General features: G+C 39.0%; 1 protein-coding gene across 2 annotated transcripts in view; it reads right to left on the bottom strand.

The window, feature by feature from the left end:
- LOC128934538 (cohesin subunit SA-2-like) overlaps positions 1–12,818 on the bottom strand; it is a 56,662-nt gene that overhangs the window by 13,786 nt on the left and 30,058 nt on the right. For both annotated transcript variants that reach the window (XM_054272169.1, XM_054272170.1), the window contains 11 exons: positions 11,626–11,733; positions 9,601–9,703; positions 8,663–8,780; positions 7,715–7,818; positions 7,184–7,276; positions 7,009–7,098; positions 5,814–6,017; positions 4,174–4,250; positions 3,127–3,214; positions 2,033–2,110; positions 210–302 (listed from right to left, as the gene is read on the bottom strand). In XM_054272169.1, the coding sequence (XP_054128144.1) occupies positions 210–302; positions 2,033–2,110; positions 3,127–3,214; positions 4,174–4,250; positions 5,814–6,017; positions 7,009–7,098; positions 7,184–7,276; positions 7,715–7,818; positions 8,663–8,780; positions 9,601–9,703; positions 11,626–11,733 (1,156 nt within the window). The remainder of the gene's footprint in view (positions 1–209; positions 303–2,032; positions 2,111–3,126; positions 3,215–4,173; positions 4,251–5,813; positions 6,018–7,008; positions 7,099–7,183; positions 7,277–7,714; positions 7,819–8,662; positions 8,781–9,600; positions 9,704–11,625; positions 11,734–12,818) is intronic.

Genomic DNA, 12,818 nt, shown 5'->3' on the forward strand with positions numbered 1-12,818 from the left:
GCACTAACTTGTAGCATTTTAACTAACTTAACTTTAGCTTTTATTTAAAAGAAATAGTTGAAGACTGGGGTTTCTATGTGTTATCTCTCTGCTAAGAGACAAAAACACAGCAAAAATTTAATAGAATGAAAAACCAGTACGAAAAAAAGGCAGGCATTTAAAAGGAGATCTGAGCACAAATGCTCATTAAGTGATAGAAAAACACAAACCTTTTCTCTTACATCTTTTTCCTTATGGTGGAGGAAGCATGTGCAAATCTGACTGAAATGTCTCAGCTGCCTTCTTAGTGGAAAAAGAGTCTCCTAAAAACACATTTAGGAAAAACAAAAGGACCAATATGTTAGAGACTACGGTTCAACAGAGAATTACAGAACAAACAACAGTTGCATCTTTCTTCCACTCATATTATTCATTTAAGATAGCACAGCTGATGACACGATGAAAGAAGCTGGCATTTCACAGAACAGCTTACTAGCTATGAACAACTGCAATCTGTCACAGTTGCTGAGTCCAGTGGAATTCAGCAAGTCACAAACTCTTTGTTTCTCCATCTGTAGGGAGGGCAGCATGTATTCTGTTATTCACTTCATCTTATCTGTATAAAGCAGTGATAACAATGGAAGCAGAGTCATAAAAACCTCTGGTCCATTCCACCTAATGTTCAATGTGCACTGCCTTTTGGAGTTGGTTTTCTCCCTTCTTCCTCTAATGACTACAAAGAGAATAGGGTTTAACTTTGGCACTCAGAAACTTAAGAACCACACTTTGTTAAGATGAATCCAGTATGGGAGACTATTTGGTTTGCTCGCAGCCATACAATAGATTTTCTGACCAGGTCTCAGCTGTACTGCACTGAGCTCTGAGCCATCAGTGTAAAAGGAATGCCCTTCAAGAGAGGGAGATTTCATGTTACGCAGCTCTACATTTATAAGAAAAGGGATTCATCCCAGGACATGCTGAGGAGAACCAGGTGAGGGGCAATACATTCTCTTAACACTGCTAGGGGAGGAGCAAAGGGAAATAACAGAGCTGCTGTCCAGGAATTTATTTTTTTGGTCTTGAAACTTCTCTATCTGCCAACATCCAGATTTGCCCTGCAGAATGGGCCGTCACATCTGCTTCCAATCAAAATTTGCTCCCATATGAAGGCCAAATTAAAAAATGTGCTGCCCCATTACCAAGCTGAGCTAACTGTGTCTGGAGTGAAAGGCAGAACACACTGGAGCAGTGAGAGATGTGGGGATCCGGGCAGGAATGGAACGGGACGGGAATAGACAGTGAATCAGTGGCCAAACGGGTAACGCCCCAGCGGGCATTCCTCACGCCAATGTCCGTGTCAGCGCCTGTCCTGGTGCACATGAGCGCCAGGGAAGGGGACAGAATGACAAGGCAGCACCCACTGGAGACAGAAATCATCATGAGGAGGAGCCCCACAGGGTACACATTCACACATGAAATAAAACATAAAAGAGTTTTCCTTTCTGGTGTCTTAAACTAGACTTTCTTCTGAAACATCTGCTAAAGCTTGATACTTTTAAAAATCATGTAAGTAAATAGTCAACCGATGAGAAAACTACCACCTTCCTCAGCCTTTCTGACAGAAATACACAGGTTGGTACATCAAGAAAATTTTAAAAAGAAACAAAGTTACAGAATGTCCTGGAGTTTTCACTTAATATTCTTTGTTGCTTAAAACAAGAAAACAACAAACTCTTTGGTAGTGAGACAAGTTCCTTATCTCCATCAAGCCCTAGGAATTTGATGCACATGTTTTGCAGTAAAAATAGCGGTGAACCATTGTTCCTGCAGACTGAAAAAGCACATACAGATTAAAAGAAAAAAAAAAAAAGAAGATAAGATAGAGAGAAAATGCCTCAATTCTATTTGGTTTCCTCAACAAAACAGACAAACTATCTTCTTATAAGCTTGCTTTTTTAAGAAATCTCAGAACAGAAAAATTAGCTTTAACTTCTATAAGGGTAAACTTCTATGAGGTGAAACTCCAGGTTTCAAAATTACATCAGTGACCAACCTTGGGAGAATTTTCTGAAACTGCAGCTAGTTGCCACAGGAGAGAAAAATAAGTGCACTGGAGAGCTGGTAGGATAATCTGCAAATAAAAACACATGTCCTTTATTTACATTAAAGGCTCAGCAGCAAAAAGCTTAAGACTAAACAAAGCATTCAAGCCTGACATTCAGCATGCTGCTCACATGAACACTTCCCAGTTGTATTTAGATCCTTAAAATAAATTTAAAAGGTTTACATATAAGCAAGCATTGCCCCCTGAGAAACTTCATTACTAAGGTGCTGCTTCTGCAGAACTTCTCTGACATCTCAATGAGCTCAAGGGAAAGCAACTCATATATCCAAAACTGTATTCCCAGAGGCTCACTTGAGCTTAGCTCCTTGGGAGTTCTTTAAAGCCTTTGATTAAAGACAGACTCCTCCAGAGGCCAGTTCAGAGCAGAAGCCAAACCTTGGTGCTCCAATGCTCCATCTAAAGGAGTCCACTTCTACCCACTGACTGCAGGCTCTCTCTACTTAACTAAACTTCACCCCTTGCCAAAAAACCCCAAATTCTCTCCTGCAAACGGGCTGGTTTCATTCATAACTGCTGAAATATTTCACCTTGCAATCCTAGAACACACAACTCCATCTTCACACAGTGTTTGAGGTGAGGCAACCAGATAACCAAAAGGCTACAGTTGAGACAGCTGGTAATTATAAACCACTACAACAAGAGTCAACGTGTAAGCAACAGATCCAAAGTATTCCAATGTCTGGTTACATGCAATCTAAAGGGGGTTCCTCACGGTCCCAATGATTTCATGTGCACTGAAACTGAGACTATGCAATCATTGGAAGTACTGAACATGACAAAGGATCAATCCAGATGTCAGATGATTATCACAGTTCTGAAAACTTTCCAAAATTAATTAATATAGAGGCATTAATTTACAGATTGCAATAACCAAAGATAGCCTCAGTTTCCCAGATTGAGAAATGAACACAGTATCTTCCTGTTTCATAGGACACTGACATATTAAGATTATTTAATACTTTGTAATTTTTTGTGCTTTCATCAAGAAAAACATCTTTCAATGTTAAATATTAACTACTTACCAGAACAGGCAAACTGCCATGTTCTGTTTCAAACACCAGGAACCTTAAAGTCTTATCATACAGATTCCACTTGGTGAGATCATGAGCACTGCAGATGAAAAAAGAAATAATAGTGACACACTAAGCAAGAAATGAGGACTCATCTGATCAAACAGGTTAAATGTATCCTATTTTTGCCTTCATATGATGTATAGAAATAACATTAAACAACTAAATATTAATTATGAGGGGGAAAAATTAGGTTTTCATCATCTAACACTGCAGTCTTCAGACCATAGCTTTACAGTCTACACTCCTACCACAAAACTGCAGTGTCATGAGGAGAGGAAAAAGAAACCTGAGTTCTGTATCTTTTGCTATACTTTATGCATAGTCTTCAAGTACCCAAAAAGGTCTACAGAACAATGTCCTCAGCTCACTCTAAAAGACTGTTTCTATTATTTCTATTTCTAATATTCTCAACTCAACATTAGACTTCTCTTTGGAAAACCACAGTAGCCCCAGCAGGCTGGACAGGTAATAGACACACTGAGAAGGCCCAATTCCCCTAACCTCTGTACTAGCTTGCATGACAATTTACCAATCTCTGGAGAGTCAAGGGTTTGAGAAATCACCTTCTAACAAAAGAAGACCAGATAAACTAAAAATAAAAAGCAGATTACACCTGCTACAAAGAACAACTGCATTCACTACACCCCCTTCAGACTGACCACCAGTCTTGTTAGTAAGGCTGTGGAAAAACATCTAACTAGGACAGAGGAACCACAGAGGGGATCTCTGTGTCCACTCCAACATCTCAATTCTGTAGCATACACTTCTCAGCCACATTAGGGCTGATGCACAGTAATGAGTCCAAAAATAATTCCATATCCAAGGGTACAGTTCTATTAAGAAGAAAGTAAAACTTGCAGCACCTCTCATAAAGATCACTTTCATTCTCTTGCAAAAAAAAAAAACAATAAACCAAACAAGCAATTTTCACTTTGCTTCTGTAAGGTTGATACTTTAAGTACATGGGAACATAAATTGTGTAAATAAAGATCTCACTTATGAAAAGCTGCTAGTCTTCTCAAAGTAGAATGCATCCGGGAAATTTCTTCTGCATCTGTACAAAATCCTCCTTCCTAAATCATGGAAGTTTGGGAAAGAGAAAGGAATTAGCCAGTGTGGGCCAAAGGAATGACTGTGTTCCCTTCCCTACCAACCCACAAGCCTGGATCACTCTCCTCCAGCCATCCTTTAACCTTTACCTTTAACCATGCTACTCATGTCCTGCTCTACAGTCAAAATAAAACAATATAACTGCACAGGAATTTTGTACAAGGGAAAATCCCTGTCATTAATAAACCAATGGCAGCCTCCCTAGAGGCTGCAGTATTGCTAACACAGAGTAAAAAGTAGCAATTAGTCCAACATGGTCCCTCACACAGTTGCTGAGGATCTCTGGAAAGCTAAGTGTTCACATGGTGCTGACCTTCCCTGCTTCCAGCTGCCAGATCACATTCAAAGATAGCTAAAAATATATTAAATACTTTCCCATAGATGCAATTGCTGTAGTTTCCACAAGTATACTATGTGATTCTGGGGGACGAAATATACAACCAGGAATTAGAAGGGAGGAGCTCCAGGAGAAAAATCTCTTTATTTAGATATAGATCACACTACGGAGGAGTCGAAGAATCCCTGGTCTTGCACTGATCTTGTTTCTCATAAGTACACATTCTCCCACATTGACATAGATCTCTATTTAAGACCAATAAAATTAATCCAATCTGAGGTTAGGGGATTTTTTGGCTTGACACATTTTGCAATATCCCTGTGTCCAATAAAAACTTGCCAGTGTTAACTCTCATACCATGGCATGACACCTGTTCATGACGGCACAGTTGATCAGATCAGCTGCAGGCTTCTGTTGTTCAGCTCAGCCAGCAAGCTATTCATATCCCACCAGCTGTTTCTGCTTTTTAGACCTAATGAAAAGCTTTGAGGGAGACTGCAGTCCTCTTTCAAGGGGGAAGTCATTATTTCCACGACCCTCAAAGCAATACAATCTGCATTTTGCTTGGTTGGACTGCTATTTGCTTGGTTTTTTTCCCTACATCCAAGTGACAGCACAAAGGGCATCCTATGTACAGTCAAATATGGAGAACTACAGGACTGTTCCTTTTTGGGAAGAGCCTCATCACCTGCAGATCAGCAGCACTCACTAGCTGATTTTGCACATAGTATCTGTGGCACAGCACTGGAGTAACTACAAAGCAATTTCTTAGGTCCAGAATATCTGGTGTAGCAATTTTGTTCCTCACAAGTACACATTCTCCCACACTGGCACAGATCAACAAAATAATTCTGAGGTTAGGGGACCTTTTGGCTTGACACATTTTACAACATCAGCATCCAATAAAAGCCTGCCAGAAGACATACAATGACAGGTTGGTGGCATGGATTACCTTGTTTATTATTTTCCCAGCTCTATTCCTGCCAAAATATACTGCCAAAATATATCTGCTTCATTAAAATGTGAAGAACCATTCTTTTCAGAGGTGCAAACTCATCTTTTAGAGTTCTGCTTCCTTCAAGCAGAAATGGCAGGCGAAGAATAGTTCCATATCCCCCTTAATTTTCTTTATCTTCCTTTTTTTTTCCTAGGAAAAGAGTCTGCTTACCCCTCAAAGAGCCACACTCACCTTTTGCCAGAAGCAATCTAGTAGCTGGTTAAGCTGTTTCATCAACTCATCTATCATTTGAGTTCGAGCACAATCCACCTGGCTATAGATGGCAATTTCCTCCCGGCAGAGGATATAATAAGTCCTGGAGGAAGCCTCCAGGACAGACAGGTCGGAGTGTTTGGCCACAATGTCTTTTATCTCTCTCAGCAAAGCATCCAAGTGCTGCAGGTGATAAAAGGGGCATTTATAGGTAAATTGTACAAAAATCCTCTTACGCTTTAAATCATTTCACTAGGCCCATATATCCCTATGGGTCATATAAACAAGATGAAACAAATGCCACTCCAAGCAGAAGAGGAGTAGAACTAAACAACATAACTTTTTTTTTCTGTGTTTATAGCTCTCTTTCATCCTTATGTCTCTAGATCTTCCTAAAGAATGAAGCAACTGCTTTAAATTCTACTTTAGCAATACATGGCTAGCATTACATAGGGAATAAATGCCTTTCCAAAGGACAGGTCTGTCTTTAAACAGTAGAAGTTGTCTCCATCAGCAATGGAGAAAGTCTTGGATCATGTCAGCAACAGGGTTCTTCACTCTTAGTGGGAAGAGGTAATTTGTGCCATTCTGCTGACTTGCTCTCTTCCAGTTCAAGTTTTAGGCTGAAATTAACCTCAGAGTGTTTGCCTAACACTGCCTCCCTGTAAACACCCCTGCTCAAGAATATGTTAAGCTATTTCGAGGATTTCATCTATCCGTTTCTGACCATCCCTTTCCCATCAGCAGATATATTATCTCCATTCTTATCTTTCAGTCACTGTCATTCCCCAGCAGCTGGGAGTTCAGCCTTCACGGAGAATGAAACCTATTCTGCAGTAAACTCCTGGGAGACACCAACTTAAGACACATGGCATAATCCACCCTCCCTCCAGCCAGGAATGAAAACACCCAGGGCTGGGTCTACCACACAAAACCACAAATCGTTATCCACCAAGGCCCAACCCAGCGTATCAGAACTGACAAACACTAAGGCTTTTTTTTGCAGCTCCAAACCAAAAAGTAAAGCCTGAATAAGAGCACTTTTCTTAAGGTATGAGACCATTTAATTGTATTTCAACAATTTTCTACTTGTTCCAAATCCAGTTAAACTCCCCACATTGTCACATAAATTTAGAGCATTCTACATGAACCGATTATTCCAAATCCTATTCACCTTCTCTAGATGTCCCGTACTGTAAACATCTAAATCATAATACTGAGGAATCTGCAGAAGATTTGCCACTTTTTGTGCATCTGTTGAATACTGCAGAGAAAAAACAGGATATGAGTACATTACAGGAATTTTCATGAAATATTTAACATGCATTCATAGAGCAGCTGTTATTTACCTTTGCCAAGAGCTGAGGAAGCACCATAATAAAGTGCTCAGTAATTTTGGTGCAATCTTCCAATTGGATTTTCTTCTCTTTTACTGACAAAATCTGCAGATAAAGAACTTGGTTAAAATTATAAAATCTCTGGGATTGAGTGGAATCTTACATATAACCCAAGCTTAACTTATATTGCATTGTCTCAAGCATATCAACCTAAGACAGAGACACTTTTCCATGAACAAAACCAGATGCTTTTTTTTCGGTTGATCTTAAATTAGATGCAAATTGCTGAACAGCTATATGTCATGGATAAAATGCTCATCATTTGTCAATAACATGCTTTGAATGGCTCTTCTCTAATGCTCATCTCCTTCAACATCCACTTCTAACAAGATCTAGAGGTGAAAAGACACTGCAAAACTTCAGAAAAATAAGCTATTTTATGTCCTAAGATACATCTGGAACTAGGAACAAGCTGTCTGGCAAAGCACATAAGGCAAAGATAATGTGATGACAGGACAATAAATAAGACTAAAATGCACTGACTTTTTTGGCTGCACCTCTGCCCACTGGAGGATGACCTTCAGCTGCTTCTCTGACTGTTGCAAGGATGATTTCGATGAGAGCACTTTCCTGGGCATCACTCAGAGCTGGAAGTAAATCAGTCTCAGCATCACACAAAAGAAAAGTTAAGATGCAGCAACAATTGATGTAAACTAAGGAACTGTGGAAGGACACTAAAGAATACAGTGTTGCTAAAGAAACAGCTAAAGAGTATTTGACTTCATTTGAAGGAAGTTATTTTCTACATTTAGTGAGTACCATTAATCCCTTAATGGCTTAACTTTTTGGGGCAGTTGGGCTTGCAAAAACACAGACAGTTTTAATGAGGTCTCCTACTGACTAGTGTCTCATTTAGGACAAATTTTCTTTGAGTACCAAAATGCTCTAACTCACTGGGTCTACAAATTGATTTTAATCACACAATCAACTCCAGGTCTACAACAACTTTTCACAGAATGGTTTGGGTTGGAAGGGACTTTAAAGATTTATTTAAATTCACTTTAAATAATTCTACAAAAAAAACCCTCTAGTGTTAGATGTTAGTGAACTCAATACATTACTCATTTTCTTTTGAGGAAGGAGTAAAAGCCTGACAATAACTGCTTTTCAATCTATTAATACTTTTAGATTCTACAGTCTTGGACAAACAAAGCGAACACTACATAAGCATCATGGTGTAATTACACAAGTATTTACTGGACAGGTTCTAAACTAACATTACATAAATACAGAATAGTGAATAAAACAAGTATGTTGATATAAATATTACACTAGCAGTACATTGTTGCATCTGCTTTGTGGCACTTGGGGATAACAATCTGGGAGCAAATGGTACTGCAATACGAAATGATCCTAAACTAGCTAAGGCAAGGTTCAAAAAATAGCATGGGGAGATTCATTCAGACAAAACTAAATTCTTTGCTTACCCACCTTCTCCATCTTCTTCATCATTTTTTAATAGAAGAGTGGTCATGCACTCCCAGTCCTTCAGGAATTTGCCTGCCCAGTCCCACAAGCTGTCTACCAGGTATGCAACATGTTTGTGCAGCTAGGGATTAGAAACACAAGCTTATAGAAGCAAACACATCACTAAAAGAAATGCAGCTTCATATGTTCCCCTCCCTCTGTCCAATGACAAAGCTCTGTCATTCACATATATATTCAAATGCAGTATTCCAGCATATTTATTTCCAGGCCAATCAACATTTAAACACCATGTATTCAACCTGATACAAAGCAGGAAAGTGGGGTAAAAAATCAGGAAAAGTAGGCAAAGAATTGCAATTTTCCCTTTTAATACAAGTTTAAATTTAAATTAAATAATCTCTGAAACTATTGCTTTATATTGCTGACTGTAACAGCCAAAAATGCAGTCACAGGACTAGAAACAAGTCCATCCAATTCTTTGCAGAAAGACTCAATACTGCTGTGCCTGAGACACTTTGGCCAGATAGAGATCTGCACCCCTGCAAAAGCTAAATAGTGAACTGTTTATCAGCACTTAAGCTGATAAAATTCTCATAAAACTACAGTCTTTGGTCAGCATGGAGCCATGGTACAGCAACCCACATCTGCCTCCAGAAAGACATGGACATATACCAAAAAACCTTCACTTGGTGGCATTAGTCTTTCTGGTTGTTTCCAGAAACTGCCTCAGCACTGATTCTCTCCATCAGCACACTTGTAAATTAGGTTTAATACAACAGAACAGAAATGGCTTCACTAAAAACTTAATCTAGAGAGTAAAAACATTTCTAACACCACACATTTCAGAGCTCACCAACAGAAATTGCTTTCAAAAGCAAGAAGATAATTGATTTAACATGCAACACTGGATTTAAAAGGCTTACTGCACGGCCAGTTCTCACCTCACTCTCCAGGAAAAAGTGTATTAATCTTTTCAACTGGTCAGTGCTCGTCCCAAACTTTCCTCCTTTGGGCTGAACTTTATCTCCCCCATGACTAAGCAGCCTGCCAAAAGAAAAGCAAGTCAGTCCAGTACTGCCACATTCTCCTTACACTCATTTACCAATGTTACACTAATTCTGACAAGATCACAAGGACTTATTTCTCTCAAGTGTCTACTTATTGACCCCAAATCTCATTAGACTTTTTTATAAGATGAAAGGAAAAAAGATTGTTTTCCATTGAAAAGAGAGACATGCTATCCCTGTGGATGCAGAGACTATTTCTGACAGTTTCACCAGCACCCTGCCACCATTCTGGATGATGGATGCAGATTCCATAAACTGACCATACAACAATGTAGGCATTTGCTCATGCTTGAAAAGAGGCTTGCTCTAGGCCAAATTTAAAACCTTAACAACACAGCAGAGATATTACCACACAGCCACTATTCACATCATAGTACATCTTGGAACTGCAGCTTCTTAAGGAAAGCACAGTACCTTGTAATTATAAGAGGCAATTAACGTCACAAATACAGTGGAAACACTGCTCTTCCTCTTCTGTCTGAAGTATGAATCACAGTATGACACTTCCATTTCCCCCTTTATCCAAAATGATTCTGACTACTACCCACAAAAAGTGCTAATCTCAAGATAAATACAGGAAGGCCATCCCTGCAGATTAATGTAAGGCCCAAACAGCTTGGATTTAAGAGCTGGACAACACTACTAAATGTCAGCAAAAGCTTGTGCATTCAGGAAGAGTTTCTGCTGGCATAATTTATGCCAGCGAAATAACCTTAGTTAAAATATGCAGACATGGAAGAGATTTTGTGCAAACTGAGAAGAAGGGGTAGCAGGGGTGGAAAGCATAAGCATTTATACTAAAACTTAGCAGTATAACCAGGGAAAGGAGGGTGTCACTAACACCTCTTATCACACCAAAACAAACATTCTATACTGGAAAAAATGCTGGAGAGAGGCAAACAACAACAAGGATGACATTTACAGGGTCAGGGTGTTCATAAGGCACTGGCAAGCTGGGTAGGAAAAATGAAGTTATCAGGGAAATAACTTTGGTAGCAAAATGCAGCTGAGTTCTGACAGGAGAAACATCTAATTTATGAGGGCATATTAGGACCAACACAAACAACTAAGTCTAGCAGATGTAATAGCAGATTCATCAAAACAGAAGTTTCTCTTCATTTGTCTTTCTGTTGGACTTAGCTCCACAAATTCCAGAATGCCAACATTTCAGTTAGACAGGAAAAGACAACTAGGAAGAGATTCTGTATGCGTGGAAATATGATTATTATTTCTGAATGTTCCCCCACAAAATCCTTGCCTAAATATTTTTATTTTCATTTCTTTTTGTAAGTCAAGATTATTTCTCTCAGTGCTAAAGACAGAATATTTGTCTCTTCCCTGTTTAGCATGCCAACTCCATACAACTTCATGCAACCAATGTTATAAGAAGCCCATTTATAAGAGTTACTCCTGGGGAAGATAAAACCTGTATTTCATTAACCTGACAGGAAACTGGGAGGGCTTTTTAATCTGCTGCATCTCTCATTATTCAAAGTCTTTACAATGTATAAGGCAACTTCCAAAGGGAGGAGGCCATTTTTGTAATTAATCATCAAACTATGAAAATCCAGCAGATGCCAGGTGACAGATTAGCTTGTAAGAAGCAAAGCAATAGGAAAGTAGAGAGAAAGAGGGCATGTTCTCAACATAGCACGGCACTTGTGGATCAATTAGTTTCATATTCCCTGTGTTAGTCTTGCAACTTTTCTCACACCTATTGTTTCAGGGCTGTGCAGGAAAACATGCAATTACCCCCAGACAGCATTTCTCTTCTGATTACCAGAAAAAAGGTGGCACACACTTTCATCAGAAAAACTAATGCTTAATATCCCCCTTAAATAAATCCACCTTAATTCCAAAACAAATGAGACTATGCAAGAAGTAGGCAGGCAGAGATACCTTTTATAAAGGAATTCCCCAGCTGCTACTGCAAGCGGCCGGTGAGTGGCATAAACAAACTGGTATAACATTTCACAGTCTTCAGCTGATAACACATCCCCACAGTTCCTAGGCAAAAATAACAACGGAAGTTATAGGCCAGGTTTATCTGCAAAGAATAGCATGAATGCTATGTCCAGCTTTTACTAGGCTTGATTCTCCATAACCCTGCAACTTGTTTACACAGCTATGTGTAAATTTTTGTAGGGCATTTCTAAAAATGCTCTCAAACAAAATTGGCAGTGTTCTTTTACTCACTGTGTAGAGAAACAGAGGTTTGTGTAAGCCATGACAAACCAGGCCCACTGCATGGACATGAGCATTAATTTAAAGTATAATTACAGTTGATCAGTGATCCCAGTAAAAAGAGTAATAGTAATAAAACATGAAAATCATGCATTTATTTTATGCTTAGATGTTCACCATAGAAGATAATAAACAATTAAAAACCTTCATTCTGTAGTACAAATTATTCTTAAGTCATTTATTCCAGTATTTTAAAATCTATATTGTATTACACTAGAATCCCACAAAAAAGGAAATCAAAACACATTCTTGATGGCACACTTATGGCTGTGACCTCTCTGCACAAACACATTCAAAGTCATGACTTTTTCATTCAGCTACACATCTTGAGAACACCACAATGTCACTAATACACCTAGAACACTCTCTGAGAGGCAGAAATGGTACTCATATCAACTATTTACAAAAAAGAAACTGAAGCATCAAGGTTGAATATGAATAACCCAATGAAGAGGTACCAGAGCAGTGAAGTCCAAAGCCAAGATTACAGTTTCCAAATACCTGCTTCTTGCTGCCACAACAATGTCACTGGACTAGGCTACTTCAGAAAATAAAAGAGCAACATATGAGATCCTGACACTTACTACACCCAGCTGAGAGGAAAGGGTTTTCATTGATCACTGCATTCAATCCTCAAGTAGTAACATTTTAAAACCATCTACACCTGTGGTCCAACATCCTCTCTGCAACTGAGGATTCATGCTTTTCTCCAGCTAAGGGTGATGTCTACAGAAAATCAGCAGTCTTTCCTATTCTTGCCCATTTGTCTCCAACCCATTGCATCCTTTAGCATCCTCACAAGTCACAAAGCCCCAAAATATCCTCCAACCTGACTGAAAAAGAAGTGA

This window comes from Melozone crissalis, unplaced genomic scaffold (genome assembly GCF_028551555.1).
Source record: "Melozone crissalis strain CALT ecotype California unplaced genomic scaffold, PUWL_Pcris_2 ptg000013l_1, whole genome shotgun sequence".
In the NCBI taxonomy this organism is placed as follows: Eukaryota; Metazoa; Chordata; class Aves; order Passeriformes; family Passerellidae; genus Melozone; species Melozone crissalis.